Genomic DNA, 13,989 nt, shown 5'->3' with positions numbered 1-13,989 from the left:
ACTTTCGTAAAGATTCAGATATTATAATAATCATATTTTATATTGGCCGAATCAAGCGATTAATAAAAAGCAATGTATCTGAATTTACTAGACGGGTTCCCCCATTTTACGCTGTGGTACTGCCTTGTTTCGGGCCGTTTTGACAGCAGAGCAGCAGCAGCAGCATCACAGGGAGATAGATGGTGCAATCCCTCAGTAACCTCTGTTGTTGTGTATGCAGGATGTAGGGGAACCCCCTCCATATCCTGCAGCTGTTTGTATACCAGTATTATAGCCTAATGCATGTGCTATCAATGATAATGTCATGCTTTGTTTCCATCATAAGTGCTATGAAGATAAAGAAAGTATTTTAGAAGCTAATTCAACCAGAAAAATGTTTTTATTTCTATGATAAATTCTTATTTTTTTATTTTATTTAACCTTTATTTGACCAGGTTAGTCCCATTGAGATTAAGAACCTCTTTTCCAAGGGAGACCTGGCCAAGACGGTCAGCAGCAAGAACACAAAGTTGCAGACACAAATAGAGATAAAATACAATTCACAAACACTAAAAGCACTAAAATTTGCATTAGAAGAGAACTATCTGAAGACAAATGGGGGGACACAAAGGAAACTTTCTGGGAGTCAGCTGTACAACAAGGGAAGCTAAAAACATTGGCATGCCATAGAGTCTGCTTCTAAAGCCTTAATTTGAGATTTAAAAATATTTAATGATACCAGCTCCTTGATTTTTAGGTCATTTTGGAGCAAATTCCAGGCTGAGGGTGCAGAATATGCAAAAGCCCTTTCCCCAATTTTTTTCCGAGCTTTCTTGGACAGAGAGCACAAAGAGGTCCTGTGAACGCAGTGAATACTGTTTTGCATAATAAAAACCCAGAATCACCTTATATATAAGGATGTACCAATGGGAGAGCCTACGGGTCGCCAGTGCAGGCCATCCATCCTGAGAGTACAACTCACAGTGGTGAGTCAGAGCTTTACAATTTGTGATGAACCTTAAGGATGCATGGTAAGCTACATCAAGCTACATAAATTCTTGCCACTTATAAACAGATTTTCCTTTTGGCCATCAGTGTTAACCAGCATGTTCACAAAGATGTTGGCTTACATTTTATTTTGCATGTCATAGCACTAAGATATACCACTTCTGTTTTGCTGACTCTGATTCAGCAGCAATAATGCAGACAAGAAACAATCACAGGATGCAGCTCAGTCTGGCTTTGTATTGTGCAGAGGGCAGCAAACTGATAGAGTCAGGTAGGAAAAGGAAACTGAATCAGGCCCTGCACCCTCCTCAGGGTAGTCTACCTCTCCAGTATTGGTCTCAGCTTAAGTTTTGTTTACTTTAATTTTGGACTGGCAGCTATAATATAAAATAAAATAATAATAAAAAATAAAGAACCATTTTAATAACCCCATATTAGTTTGTGTCATTTTTAAGCTCCAGTCCCATCTTATTTAGTGCTTTTTCTTTGATTAATTACAATTAAATATTTGACTTATTTTGCAAGTGTGTCTCTGCCTCCGAATCGTTGTGCCTTATCCATTTACCAGAAAAGTATTCAAGGTTTTGTTTAGTATTTCCTGAGGTGCAAGTCCTCAGGTGGCGTTGTCGGCTATAGTCTACTTTCAACTTATTGTCCCAACCACTCTTGCCACATTCTTGCATAAAATATGTTCACATTGGGGACAGAAATATGAGCACACAGTCACATTATGGGGACCCACCTACTGTATTTTAGGTTGCAAGGCTGGTCGCTAAAAGGTAAACCACTAAAGTGTGTGTTTTTTGGTAAAGGTGATGGTTAGGCTTAGGGTTAGGCCTGTAGTGGTTATGGTTAATGTTAGGAGAGAGTTAAGACAGTGTTCTACAGTTTGGTTTCCATGAGGGAGATGCACTGGACTGAAGTAGCTTGTTCATTCCAGGTTGTGCTGTGGAATGCACTTCCTCGACAAAACAAACCTGCTGGTCACACATGAAAGGTTGTAATCAGAAAGCATCTTCTTTTGTTTTCGCCCTCATAATGCTTGTTTCAGAGGCAGAGAATCCAGTTTCAGGTGTTATCTTGAGCTGACAAGTATCTTAAAGCAGACCTGCAAAAGCCATGTCGCACAGTAAGTAATTCTTTTCTGCGTAAATTTGTGTTTCCTACACATTCAATGCTAATTTTATTTTCAATATATGGGCAATGTTAGCCATTGCAAGGCCCGTAAATAACAGATGCAATTGGGTTGCAGTCACTTTATTACAAAAAGTGTTACTGTTACTGTTAAACATGGTAATGCTGACTATTACTTGGTATGGTCACAAATCATTGACAAGTCATTACTGTGTTGTTTGGCAGACGGCATTGCTGACATGAGGCAGATGATGGTGGTCATATCCACAGTGGAGCAATGGTCCTCTCTGAAGTCTCTGCAGCAGGACAACTCAGGGGACAAGCATCTCAAGTTAACCTTCAGTTCTCTGGGATCAAATCAAGTCTGTGATCTGACATTGGACGGTCGCTTGATCAGCTTGCTTTATGCAGATTTAAAACAAGACATGACAGAGGAGGGCATCAGCCAGGCGTTAGATGGCTGCTTTAAGTCTTGCACCGGTGGAATCAGTACATTCCTGCTGCTGATCCAAGGTGCACATTACACAACGAGGGAAAGGAGAATGGTAGAGACACTGCAGGCACACTTTGGAGCTGAGGCTTTAAAATACCTGGTGGTCATCTCTCTGGAAGATGGACAGGTTGCTGACACACTGGACGACGCACTCCTGGAGATGCTAAACATGTGCGATGGAAGATACTGCCGAATCACATCATCTGCAGCAAGAGATGAACTGCGCGCTCTACTGAAGATGGTCGACTACATGCTGGCTGAAAACGGTGTGACCGGCTACACGGAGGCCATGCTGGCTGACGCTAAGAGAAGGAGCAAAGAAGACTCAGCCTTGAAGATGCTGAAACAGAAGGTGCAAAAGGTCGAGGAGGAGGAGCAGGCGTTCAAGCAACTGGTTCAAAAACAAGAGAAGAGGAGAGCCAAAGAGATGGAGGAGCTGAAGGCGAGACATGCTGAGGAAAGAAGGAAGGAGGCAGCTGATAAACAGCAATATGAGACAAAGAGAGGGAGCCTGGAGGAGGATGTGATAAGCCAAAGGGCCATAAGGCAGCTCAAGATGAGTGCCACTGATGGTAAGACTTGTTTTTCAGTTGCTTCTAGAGTTTTAAATCAGAATAAAATAGACACATCATGAAAAAAACTCACTTTTTCAGTGCTTGTGTTCATACATTTGGGTATCTGGAGTTCCTACCAACCCACAAACTGTGAAATAAGACGACCCAGTCAGTTTTTTGTGGGATGTCTAGATCAGAAAACATGTGATTCAACAAGCCATTCAGATTTGGCTCCCCTTCCTATGTCACATGCAGGCTCATTAGAATGTACCGCCCCACATCTGAGTATCTCCACCCACAGCTTGAGACCTTTGCAAAGGTGCACCAAAATGTTTTTCTTGCAAGCCAATCAGAGCAGACTGGGCTATTTCGGGAGGGGGGCTTAAAGAGACAGGAGCTAAGTGAAGCCAATACCGAAGTGTCTTAAACTTCTTTCTAACAGCCAGCAGGGGGCGACTCCTCTGGTTGCTAAAAGAAGTCTGATTGTATAGAAGTCTATGAGAAAATGAGCCTGCTTCTCACCTGATTTATTACTTCAGTAAACATTGTAAACATGAGTTTATGGTCTCAATCGCCAGTTTCAAGTCTTCTTCAATACAGCATGATGTTCATTTAGTAGATTATGGTCCCATTTAGAGTCAAATAGACCATAAAGTAGGGGATGCTTTAGGGCGGGGCTACCTTGTGATTGACAGGTCGCTACCACGGCGTTGTCCGGTCTGGGAGTTGTCCATGTTTTCGTCTTACAACTTTAACCCTTTCACAGTGTGTTTTAAGTTCATGAAAGTTAACTGTGGACAACATGGACGCTTGAAAACTAGTCATTCAGTGTTCGGTTGTACTTAGCTCCACCCTCTCGTGTCACTTCTGGTTGCAAAAGACCAAGAAAAATGTGATAAAAATGCCAAATTCAAGGCTTCAAAACGGCAATCCACAAACTAATGGGTGACGTCACGGTGAATACGTTCACTTCTTATATACAGTCTATGGTGAAGACAAGTATATTCAGACAGACAGTATGAGAAAGTAAAGTGGTTTCCTTATACCATTAAAGCATGTAAACATGTTTTAGTAGAAACCCAAAATACAAGTATGAACCTGAAAATGAGCACGATATGTCCCCTTTAAGATCAAGAAATCTCATTCCTGCGCTTCAAACATTTACATCTATACACAATGCACAATGGTTATTAGAACAGGACCATATCATTTTCTAGATCAACATTTATTTAATATTTTAGAAAAAGATTTAGAAAACTGTCCACTTTCAGAAACATTCTCTCAACATGAAAGTTAATTTTTGCTGAAGTGCATTTTCACACATTCAGAAACTTCTCCCACTAGAGGGTGATACAGTCACACATTGTTATGGACATCCATCACTCCTTATCTACAGTATATGGTATCTAATATTTAGTTTTATACATGTTATACAAAACAGTCAAAAAACATTTATGCTTTAACCCCAACATGGCAAATAACACATTAAAGTTTATGAATACAGTAAAAATGCTTTAGATACAGCTACATATGGGTTTGCAAATGAAAATGCTTGATTTGAAAGTGCTTTCTAACAGCCATTTCTCCTTTTCTTCTTGGCTTTAAGATGATGGCACAAAGAAGATGACGGTCATCCTGTTGGGTCTTTCTGGCAGCGGGAAGTCTTCTGCTCTAAACCTGATTCTAGAGAGAGCAGGTAATCAGTACTCCAGTAATGAGTCTAGTCACAAAGCCCCTCAGCCCACCTTGTTTTGTGAGAGGAAGGAGGTGTTCGCAGCAGGGAGGCGACTCATCCTGGTGGACACCCCCGAGCTGTGGGACGAGGACGGGCTGGAGAACCTGGAGGTGGTCAAGGACTGCTTGGCTTTGTCCTTACCCGGACCCCACGTCTTCCTGCTGGTGCTCCAGGTGGGGCGCTTCACCCAGGGTGAGTGCGAGATGCTGGGCCAACTGCAGAAGGTCTTTGGACGAGACTTTGCAGAGCACGCCGTGGTCCTCCTCGTTCGCTTCGACTGTGACAATCACAGGCCTCAGAGGATCAACGACTACGTGGCCGGAGCCCATGCAACCCTCCAGGATCTCATCCGGAAGTGTGGGAGCCGTTACTATGAGCTGAATGTCACAAAGTCCCAGAATGCTTTGAGCTATCCTCAGGTGAAAGACTGGCTGTCAGGGATCAACAAGGTGGTAGCTTCACACGGAGGACGCCCGTACTCAGTCAAGAGATTCTCTGTGCAGGAGCTGCAGGAGAGGAAGACAGTGATCGGGGAGAGAAAGGGGGGGGCTCTGGAGGGGAACTACTTATTAAGAGATGCTTGATTTCTATACTCACAGGCAACACCTGTAAAATGTGATTAAATGTGTGATTATATCATTTGTTAATTTTTGTTAAGATGGTGTCAGAGGAAAGTTTATTCAATGTGGAATCAGTCCTGCAGGGATTCAGCACTGGACTGAATTACATTGCAAATTTATAGCTTTTATAGATGCAGTCATTGGGATTTGCTTGCAGAAAATTGCCACCGGGGGTGCTGTATATGGCTAAATTTCATAAAATCTCAAACCATTGTAATTTAATGGGGACATATCGTGAAAAACAAATTTTTTTTCAGTGCTTGTGCACGTACATTTGGGTATCTGGAGTTCCTACCAACCCACAAACTGTGAAATAATAATAATTTGTGGGCGCTAAAATGGAGCGTTTCAGACAGAGGGTGAAGAGAGGTAGATTCAGACACACAATATGAGAAAAATAATGTGTTTTTTGATGAACATAGGAACCTGAAAATGAGCATGATATGTCACCTTTAAGAGAATTATCTTTCTATGTATTTTAAATTATGTATATTCATACTAGGTATATATTCATCAAATGCATCAAATTGAGATTTATGTCCAAACAGCACAGCTAAGCTAGTTTAGCAAATCAGATATGATTATTCGATTTTGCATTGTGCATAAAAAATTGGTGATGGTGGTGGTGTGGGGATTTTGCACACTAAACAGAAGAACAGAACACGTCAGTGATTAACTCATGTCTCTGTTTATCTGCATAGAGCAGGGAGGGGAGGAGAAGAAGCTGCAGCAGATTTTATTTAATTTTATTTACTTCCCCATTGGTAAGAGGACTTATCTGACAAGTTCATGAGATTTGCTCTTTGATATCTTGATTTCCTAACAGTTACATTCTTTAACGCCATCCTTCAGATGGACGACAAACTGATTCAACTGCATAAAAACAAGATTGATGTAAAACCTCGTATAGATTTCATCATAGCAGTTGTTGTGCAACTCTTATTTGTGTTCAATCTGTGACTTAGTTTGCTATAATGTCTGTTTATCCCAGCATATCTTTCTTTGTTATTGTACTGCATCTGATGTTTATTGTACAACAGCGGTTCTCAACCTTTTGTAACTTGAGGAAAAATCCGAGGACCACTTTCCCCAATAAATGACAATTGTGCCACGGTCATCTATAATGACCCACATACTGTATATATTCAGCTAACCCTCACCCGTCACAGCCTGCCATTATGAATCCAACATATTCAGGGTCATATTTCCTCACCACACGCTTTGGAGCTTTTACTTGTGTAGGGTTGTTTCCAACATAGACAAAAACAAAAAGCTCCATTTTATGTCACTGCATCCGAGAACGTGAGCTATATCTGTAAAGGGGAGACTCGTGGGTACCCATAGAACCCATTTTCATTCACATATCTTGAGGTCAGAGGTCAAGGGGCCTCTTTGGAAATGGCCATGCCAGTTTTTCCTCGCCAAAATTTAGCCAAACTTAATTTAGCGCTTGATCCTACAAGCTAGCATAACTTGGTTGGGACCAATAGTTTTTTAGTTTCATATGATACCAGTATCTTGACTCAAGCTTTATACTGTAACTGAGCCCGCTACAACCTGTGAAAGACAGAATAGCCTCAGATTTTGAAGAGGTTAATCTAACCATTTGGCAGTACCTCCCCAGTGGTTTAGAATAGCTGCTGTACAAGATACTAAACAACTGAAGACAGACATCTGAATGTGATCAACTGTATTTTATTGATTCTTTTATGAAGTGATGGCAAATGTTTGTACAGGTGGTTGTAGTATGTTCAAGATACTGGAGGTCTATCACTAGAGCCATGCATTAGTTGCAAATGAGAAAGGAACACTTCTGTCCAACATATGAACATATCCATGTAGAATAATCAGTGACTCAGCAGAAGCAGGACTGCGACTAAAAACGTGTAAAAATGTGCCGCTAATAACGTGATGTGTGCTCTCTTTATTTAGCTGCTCTGGTCCGGTGTTCCAGTGGGCTGCAGGGCCATGATGTTGTCAATCCACGCAGTGTAGTGGGAGATGACCGTGTAAATTCCAGGCTTTTTAGCTTGGCCACACTTCTTTCCTCCATTGGAAGTGATGCCCACCGCGATGCCATTGTAGAGCAGAGGACCCCCAGAGTCGCCCTGAGACACGACAACAAGACAAGCAGAAAGGGTCTTAACAGGAAGTTACTGTATTTAAGTATATTGTCAAATGTCCCTCGAAAAACAAGAAGAAAACCCATTTGCATACTTTTAATATTCAATACTTATGGTCATCCTAACATTCGTTGACAACTTTCACAGTTTCACCATTTAGTAGAAGAGAAGAACTTACGTCACAGGTGTCTTCTGTAGGTTGATCACAGTGGTGTGAGCATATTCTATTTGCACATATCATGTTATTGGTGAACTTTCCTCTGCCGAAGTAGTCGCTGCGTCTGCACCGAGCTGAGCTGACCACCTCGACGACCACCTCCTTGAGCTTGTCTGGTCTGGACCCCAGGTTATCCATGGATCCCCACCCGGCCGTGTCCACCTCTGCACCCGTGCCGGGGTTTGTGCCGCCTGCTCGCAGGAACTCCAGCGGTTGAACAGCCTCAGAGGTGTTGAACGGACGATCCAACTGCAAAAAAATCAGACAGAAAATCGATCCAAAATGAATTGTTTAGTTATGATAGATATATTTTGTTCCCCAAAACAGAACAACATACATTTCAGTACCACTGACGATTAAAACAAACTTTACATTTACCTTAATTAAAGCAATGTCATTGTCGTAATTTGACGCGCTGAAGTCTGGGTGATTGTGAAGTTCCAGAATATCAAATGTCTGGTTTGTCTCTACGGGTTCACTCAGAGAATGGACACCCAGCACTACTTTCCTTCCATTGGGCCTGTGAAAAGAGCACAATAACATTGTAGCATTAAATAATATTAAAACATATTATTCTAATAAATAAACATTATAATCACAAAAAGGGAATTTGAAAACTGATGATAAAACTTCATGTTTTGTTCCATAAGATATCCATATTAAAGGTCCAGTGTGTAGGATTTAGGGGGATCTATTAGCAGAAATTGAATATAATATTAATAACTATGTTTTCATTAGTGTATAATCACCTTGTTTCCGCCATGTTTCTACAGTAGCCCAGAACGGACAAACCAAACTCTGGCTCTAGAGAGAGACTTTCACGTTTTTACGTTACCTGAAGGCCACCGTAGTTCTCTGACACGCTTTTGAAACTGCGGTAACGTGATCCGCAGAGTGCAACACCGTGGTACTGACAGCCGCTGTCTGACTTCTGTTGCTCATAAAGTAGAGTTGTTCTGGTAAGGATGGCCTCTGAGCGAGGCGAACGGCGTTACCACGGTTTTGCACTTGGCGACTAAAGTTAAGACAGTCCTGGAAAGGGAGTAGTGAGTGGAGGGGAACTCAGTTGGTTGCAATCTGCAACCACACCACTAGATGCCGCCAAATCCTACACACTGTACCTTTAACAAAAGAAAAAATGACCCATACACCTTCAAAAAAAAGTTAACTAGAGTTAATGAACAAAATAGTTTGCGAAAACAGAACAAATAAATATGATAATATTCCCAAAGAAAACTCACAAAAGAATCTGAGCTACATCAGCTCTCACACAGAGAACACTTACACGAGTTAGACTGGAAAGGAAAGACAAAAACAAAGGAAAGGAAAAGAACAGGAAAGAGGAAAAAGAAAGGACAGGAAAAGGACAGGGGGAAGTGTAAGAGGAGGATGTGCTGATGAGTGATGGTTAGAGGCAGGTTTCCTCACCCTGTTGGCAGACAGTGGACTGCAGTCATCACCCACTGATCTGCAATCACAAAGCCTCCACACTCATGCTTCATATTGTCTCCTTCTGGCATCTGGATGGAGGCCATGTAGGGCCGAGAGTGTGGCGCCGCCTCTCTGCCACCGAGTATGCCCTCACCTGAAATGATCCACCAAAAAGAAAATTTTCAAAAACTAACTATCTTAACATTTCTGGTTGTATACAATAAGCCACCTTGCCCAGTAGCTATTTACAGGGTTATTGGCAAACATAATAATGGGTCATTTTAGCATTTCATGTCAAGGAAACTTCATTACTTCATACAGAAAACAATCATGAATAAAATAAAATACAAATAATAAAAAAAAAAAATACAAATAATGAAAAAATAATAATATATTTTTGTTTTAAAATCAGAATCAAATGAGGTGTTATTTCAATTTTTGATTTAAAATAAAAAATAAATGAGGTATCATTACAATTTTTGTTTTAAAATAAAAATAAATGAGTTAGTAAATAAAAATAAACTCACTGTGTGAAATGAGGGCAAAAATAAAAACAGCAGCAGCCACAAGAAGGTCTTTCTCTGATGCCATGATGTCGACTCAACTGAACCAAAACCAGTAAATGTGGTGTTTTAAAGGCTTCCACCAGAAAGACAGGAAACATAAATCAAGTAGATATGGTGCAAGACAGAAGACAGAAGACAGAAGACAGAAGAGGGGGTCTGACATCCTCCCGTTCCCTGTTTCCAGGAATGAAAAACAGGAAAGCAAACAACATGTTTACTGACATCTTTTACTCTCACAGATCCTCTCTTCACTCTGTAACATCTTTATATTTATATCTCTATGTTTATTGACAATTATTCTTGTCATTTACAGGATCTTTAACTACTAGAATATGTTTCATGCTCAGTTATTGTATGTTTATTTCACCCACTTCTGTCTCACTTCTGTGTGAAATTTACACCAGAAAGAAATGACACACATTTCTTTACTATAGATACACACTTTGTTTGCATCTAAAGTGTGTATATTCATTGACACCAGCAGAAATGGTGCACTTTTAGTGTGATTTAATGACACTTCAAGTTACATAATGCTGAGATTTGGATGAACCGCCACTGACCCCGTGCTCTTGAGCACATTAGCTTCTTCTTCTCTTCCAGTAAATCCAGCGGGAAAGCATGAAACACTGCCAATCCTGGAACAAGAAAGTATATTACAGTAAGTCACAAAATATTATCCAATGATAGGCTTGTCCATTGCACTGTATGTTGTGCACAAACATTACACTGTACAGTACAAAAAAAAGTAAATTTAACGTAGGCCCCTGTATTCTATTGAGACAGATTATTCAGCATGTCTTTGACATGATCTTACAAAAAGTGAATATTGGCAGTTTTAGCATCTTAAAATACAAGCTGCTGCATATGGACACTGTTCCCATTAATATTTTCTTTTGCAAAAAATTGCATTGCAAGAATGTAATCTAAGTACAATTCAATTTAAATATCCAACAAAGAAGACATGTTGCATTAAATGACCATGTAAATGATCAATTTTGTTTTTCATTTAACATTTATTTTACCAGAAATATTTCGAGATTCAAGATCTTTTTTTTTGAGAGAGTCCTGGCCCAGACGGCAGCATACAAACTTTCAAATAAAAGAAGAAGAAGAAAAAAAAAAACAGGAAAAAAGTTAAAACAAACAAAATTAATGAATTTCACATAAAATTACAAATGAAATCAAACAAAGAAATAGTAGTGTTCAGTAACAGACATGTACATTCAGTGGTCAAATAGTCCTTAATTCTGTTTTTATAATCTTCTGCACTGATAAAATAATCTAGTTTAAGGTTATTCTGTCCCTCACACCAAGATGAGGGTGCAAAAACTTTCACCAAAGACAGTGTGACGGACATTGGCGATTTTAGACTCTTTTTAGATGTGCTCAAGCACACCGAAATTTCATCTCAGCACCCGTAAAAAACAATGATCAAACCCTCTGACACCCGCGGGATCACCAGCCGACATTACTTTCTTTAAGTGGTTGTAGCAGTCTTAAAGCTATAGAGCAGGGGTCTCAAACTCGCGGCCCGCGGGCCAATTGCGGCCCGCAAGACGATATTTTGTGGCCCCCACCTTGATATGAAAGTTTAATGTTAGTGCGGCCCGCAAATTTTTTTTTTTTTATAAAGTTTTTTTTTTTGGGGGGCATTTTTTCATTTTTATTGACAGGACAGTGGATAGAGTCTTGGAAAGGGGGGAGAGAGAGAGAGTGGATGCGGAAAGGGCCACAGGCCGGATTCGAACCCGGGCCGCCGCGGTCAGGACCAAGTCTCGTTACATGGGCGCCCGCTCTACCAACTGAGCTAACCAGGCGCCCTCGGCCCGCGAGTTTTATGTGAATGGCAGTTTGCCGTGGAAGGTCCCTTTGTTGCGCGAGCCCGAGCTGAACGAACCTACCAATCACAGCGGGGTATATGGCTCCCGGGGACGGGCAATCGGCCGGGCTTGATGCAAGCAGAGAAACATTTCACAACAACTATGGTGGCGCCCGTGTAACATCGCATAAACTAGATTAAAGCTTGATTTATACTTCTGCGTTGAATCGACGCCGTAGCCTGACGTGCACCTCTCCAGAAATGTAACTACACGTCGCGGCGACGCAGACCGCAACAGCTGTGATTGGTCCAGTCTGTCAGCGATGCTGAGCGGCCAGGACCAAGTTCTACTTCTCTCTGCCTCCATCTTTTCAATGTTTGTTCACACAAATCCACTCAGATGAAAGAAGGAAACTCATAGAGACGCCGCCGCCAACTAGCGGTTTGGTGGTGTAATTGCAGAGCAACACAAACACAGCAGGCACAACTTTATTGCGGAGTGACACCAAGTGGAATGAATATATATCTTGTCACACAGCCCCAATCATGTCTTTTTCAAAGCCTGCAGTGAAGAGAAAGGTTGGTGACGAGCACAGACAATTTCAGGAAAAGTGGGAGACACAATAGGCCATGTTCAGAAGAACCGTTCATGTTCTTCAATGTTCCATTAATGTTCAGGACAGTTCATGTTCAGAAGAACCCATTCAAGTTAAAGAACTGTTAATAATGACGTTTGAGAAGATTGTTTTTTTTAACAAAGCTTTTTTTGTGGAATACCTGATGCGGCCCAGCCTCACCCAGACTCTGCCTCCAGCGGCCCCCAGGTAAATTGAGTTTGAGACCACTGCTATAGAGTGAAGATATTGATATCGTATGAAACTAGAAAACCTAAAGAAGTACCATTACCAGGAATACTACTGGTATCAATCATGTCATGTTAGCTTGTTGGGAAGGAAGCTAAATAGAGCTCCAAATTTAGGCTACATTTCGGGGAGGAAAACTGGCATTTGGTGATTTTCAAAGGGCTCCCTTGACCTCTGACCTCAAGACATTTTCCACCATAACTTGATGCAGAAAAAGGCAGAAATTGGTGCATAAAATGTCACCAGTATGCAGTATGCATGTGTATGTATGTGTATGACATGTATGATGAACTGCAGACTAAAGCTCAATTTTGCCTGGCTGCAACCTGACTGAGTTGGGTTCAAAACTCCAGTCCAGTCAGTCTATAGTTTTTTTTTACTCATAAAAAAGGTAATAGAACTTCTTCTTCCATTATTTGCAAACATATTGAGGCAGTGCAGAGCAGCAGCACCTGAGCAGAGATACTGTAGGAGGAGATGTAAAGGAGTTCCTCACTGTCTTCAGCATCTTCTGGCAGGGAGAAGAAAGCCCAGACATGAACAGAACCAGACAGCAGACGTCATGAGGACCCCCTCCGGACTTTCTCATGACGCGCAGATTCAGATGAAATATCTTTTTCAAACGTGATGCTGACAGGTAAATGCCAGTCTCACTGTGTGGAAGATGATGCAGCTCATAAAGCTCTCAACTCAGCTGAAGCACAACATGTCTCTTTCTCAATACACAGAGTTCAAGCCAGGATTTCATTTTGCCAACGGGTTTTATAAGTGCTCACATTGAGAAAGACTATAATTGTAGTGTTGTGAACCTTTGTGTCTTGAATTAAATATGACTTATTTCCAGCTGTCTTCACCTTTTGTCTTTTTAACTTGGCATCAGTTTGATGTGACGTGTCCTGACAAACTGCTTCTTGTGCAGAATTCAACCCATAAATTTATTTCTGCTTCCAGAGCAGCTCAGAGAAATGTTTGTCCATTTGGACAGAATAATCCTGTTGTGGACTTGTAGAGAAATATTGCCCTTCGCTCTGGGGAATGTTGTGTTTGGCTGATCATATTAGGGGTGGAGGTACTGTACAGAGGAGGAGAGGCCTTGCATGAGATTAAGGAGTAAACTATTCTATGCTGGGGAATATATCGATGCTGTTTAGTTTCAGCAAAGGTCTGTTGCACCTGGTGATTAGTGTAGATTGGATGTCCTGTCAACCTTGATTTATGTTATTCCCAGTGCCAACATTGTGCAGCCTGTACCTGTGGTTTACCCAACTCTATACTGTTTTAATTGAAGAAACTATGCCAGTTTAATCATAAATTATAATTCAGTGTGATTACATTTAGTTTTATCAAAAAAGTTCAAGAACAAAAGTTTAGTATGTCTTTGATTGTGCTGGCATGCAACACACTATGTCACATAATAATATCTAACATCGTGTTAAATGTTTTAAGT

At 41.0% G+C, this 13,989-nt stretch overlaps 2 protein-coding genes across 2 annotated transcripts; one reads left to right on the top strand and one right to left on the bottom strand.

Annotated features, from left to right (window-relative positions):
* Nucleotides 1–2,014: 2,014 nt before the first annotated feature.
* LOC141783502 (GTPase IMAP family member 8-like) lies at nucleotides 2,015–6,658 on the top strand. The gene is made up of 3 exons (XM_074660849.1): nucleotides 2,015–2,116; nucleotides 2,347–3,186; nucleotides 4,775–6,658. Exons 1-3 carry the CDS (start codon nucleotides 2,107–2,109, stop codon nucleotides 5,485–5,487), a joined length of 1,563 nt encoding a protein of 520 aa, XP_074516950.1. The 5' UTR covers nucleotides 2,015–2,106; the 3' UTR covers nucleotides 5,488–6,658.
* Nucleotides 6,659–7,202: 544 nt separating this feature from the next.
* cfd (complement factor D (adipsin)) lies at nucleotides 7,203–9,975 on the bottom strand. Its single transcript, XM_074660574.1, has 5 exons — nucleotides 9,822–9,975; nucleotides 9,292–9,448; nucleotides 8,242–8,383; nucleotides 7,825–8,112; nucleotides 7,203–7,631 (listed from the first exon to the last, which is right to left on the bottom strand). The coding sequence occupies exons 1-5, from the start codon at nucleotides 9,883–9,885 to the stop codon at nucleotides 7,452–7,454; spliced, it is 831 nt and encodes a 276-aa protein (XP_074516675.1). The 5' UTR covers nucleotides 9,886–9,975; the 3' UTR covers nucleotides 7,203–7,451.
* Between the last annotated feature and the right edge of the window lie 4,014 nt (nucleotides 9,976–13,989).

This window comes from Sebastes fasciatus, chromosome 15 (genome assembly GCF_043250625.1).
Source record: "Sebastes fasciatus isolate fSebFas1 chromosome 15, fSebFas1.pri, whole genome shotgun sequence".
NCBI lineage: Eukaryota > Metazoa > Chordata > Actinopteri > Perciformes > Sebastidae > Sebastes > Sebastes fasciatus.
The sequence above is the reverse complement of the archived record's forward strand: the minus strand, read 5'-3'. Positions and strand labels throughout refer to the sequence as shown.

Excerpts from the sequence above, each read along its gene's own strand:
- LOC141783502 (XM_074660849.1), top strand. Across the intron at positions 3,187-4,774 it reads CAAGATGAGTGCCACTGATG|ATGATGGCACAAAGAAGATG; the intron begins GTAAGACTTGTT and ends CTTGGCTTTAAG.
- cfd (XM_074660574.1), bottom strand. The coding sequence starts at position 9,885 with ATGGCATCAGAGAAAGACCTTCTTGTGGCTGCTGCTGTTTTTATTTTT. Across the intron at positions 9,449-9,821 it reads TTTTGCCCTCATTTCACACA|GTGAGGGCATACTCGGTGGC; the intron begins GTGAGTTTATTT and ends GGATCATTTCAG. Across the intron at positions 7,632-7,824 it reads CTACAGAAGACACCTGTGAC|GGCGACTCTGGGGGTCCTCT; the intron begins GTAAGTTCTTCT and ends GTCGTGTCTCAG.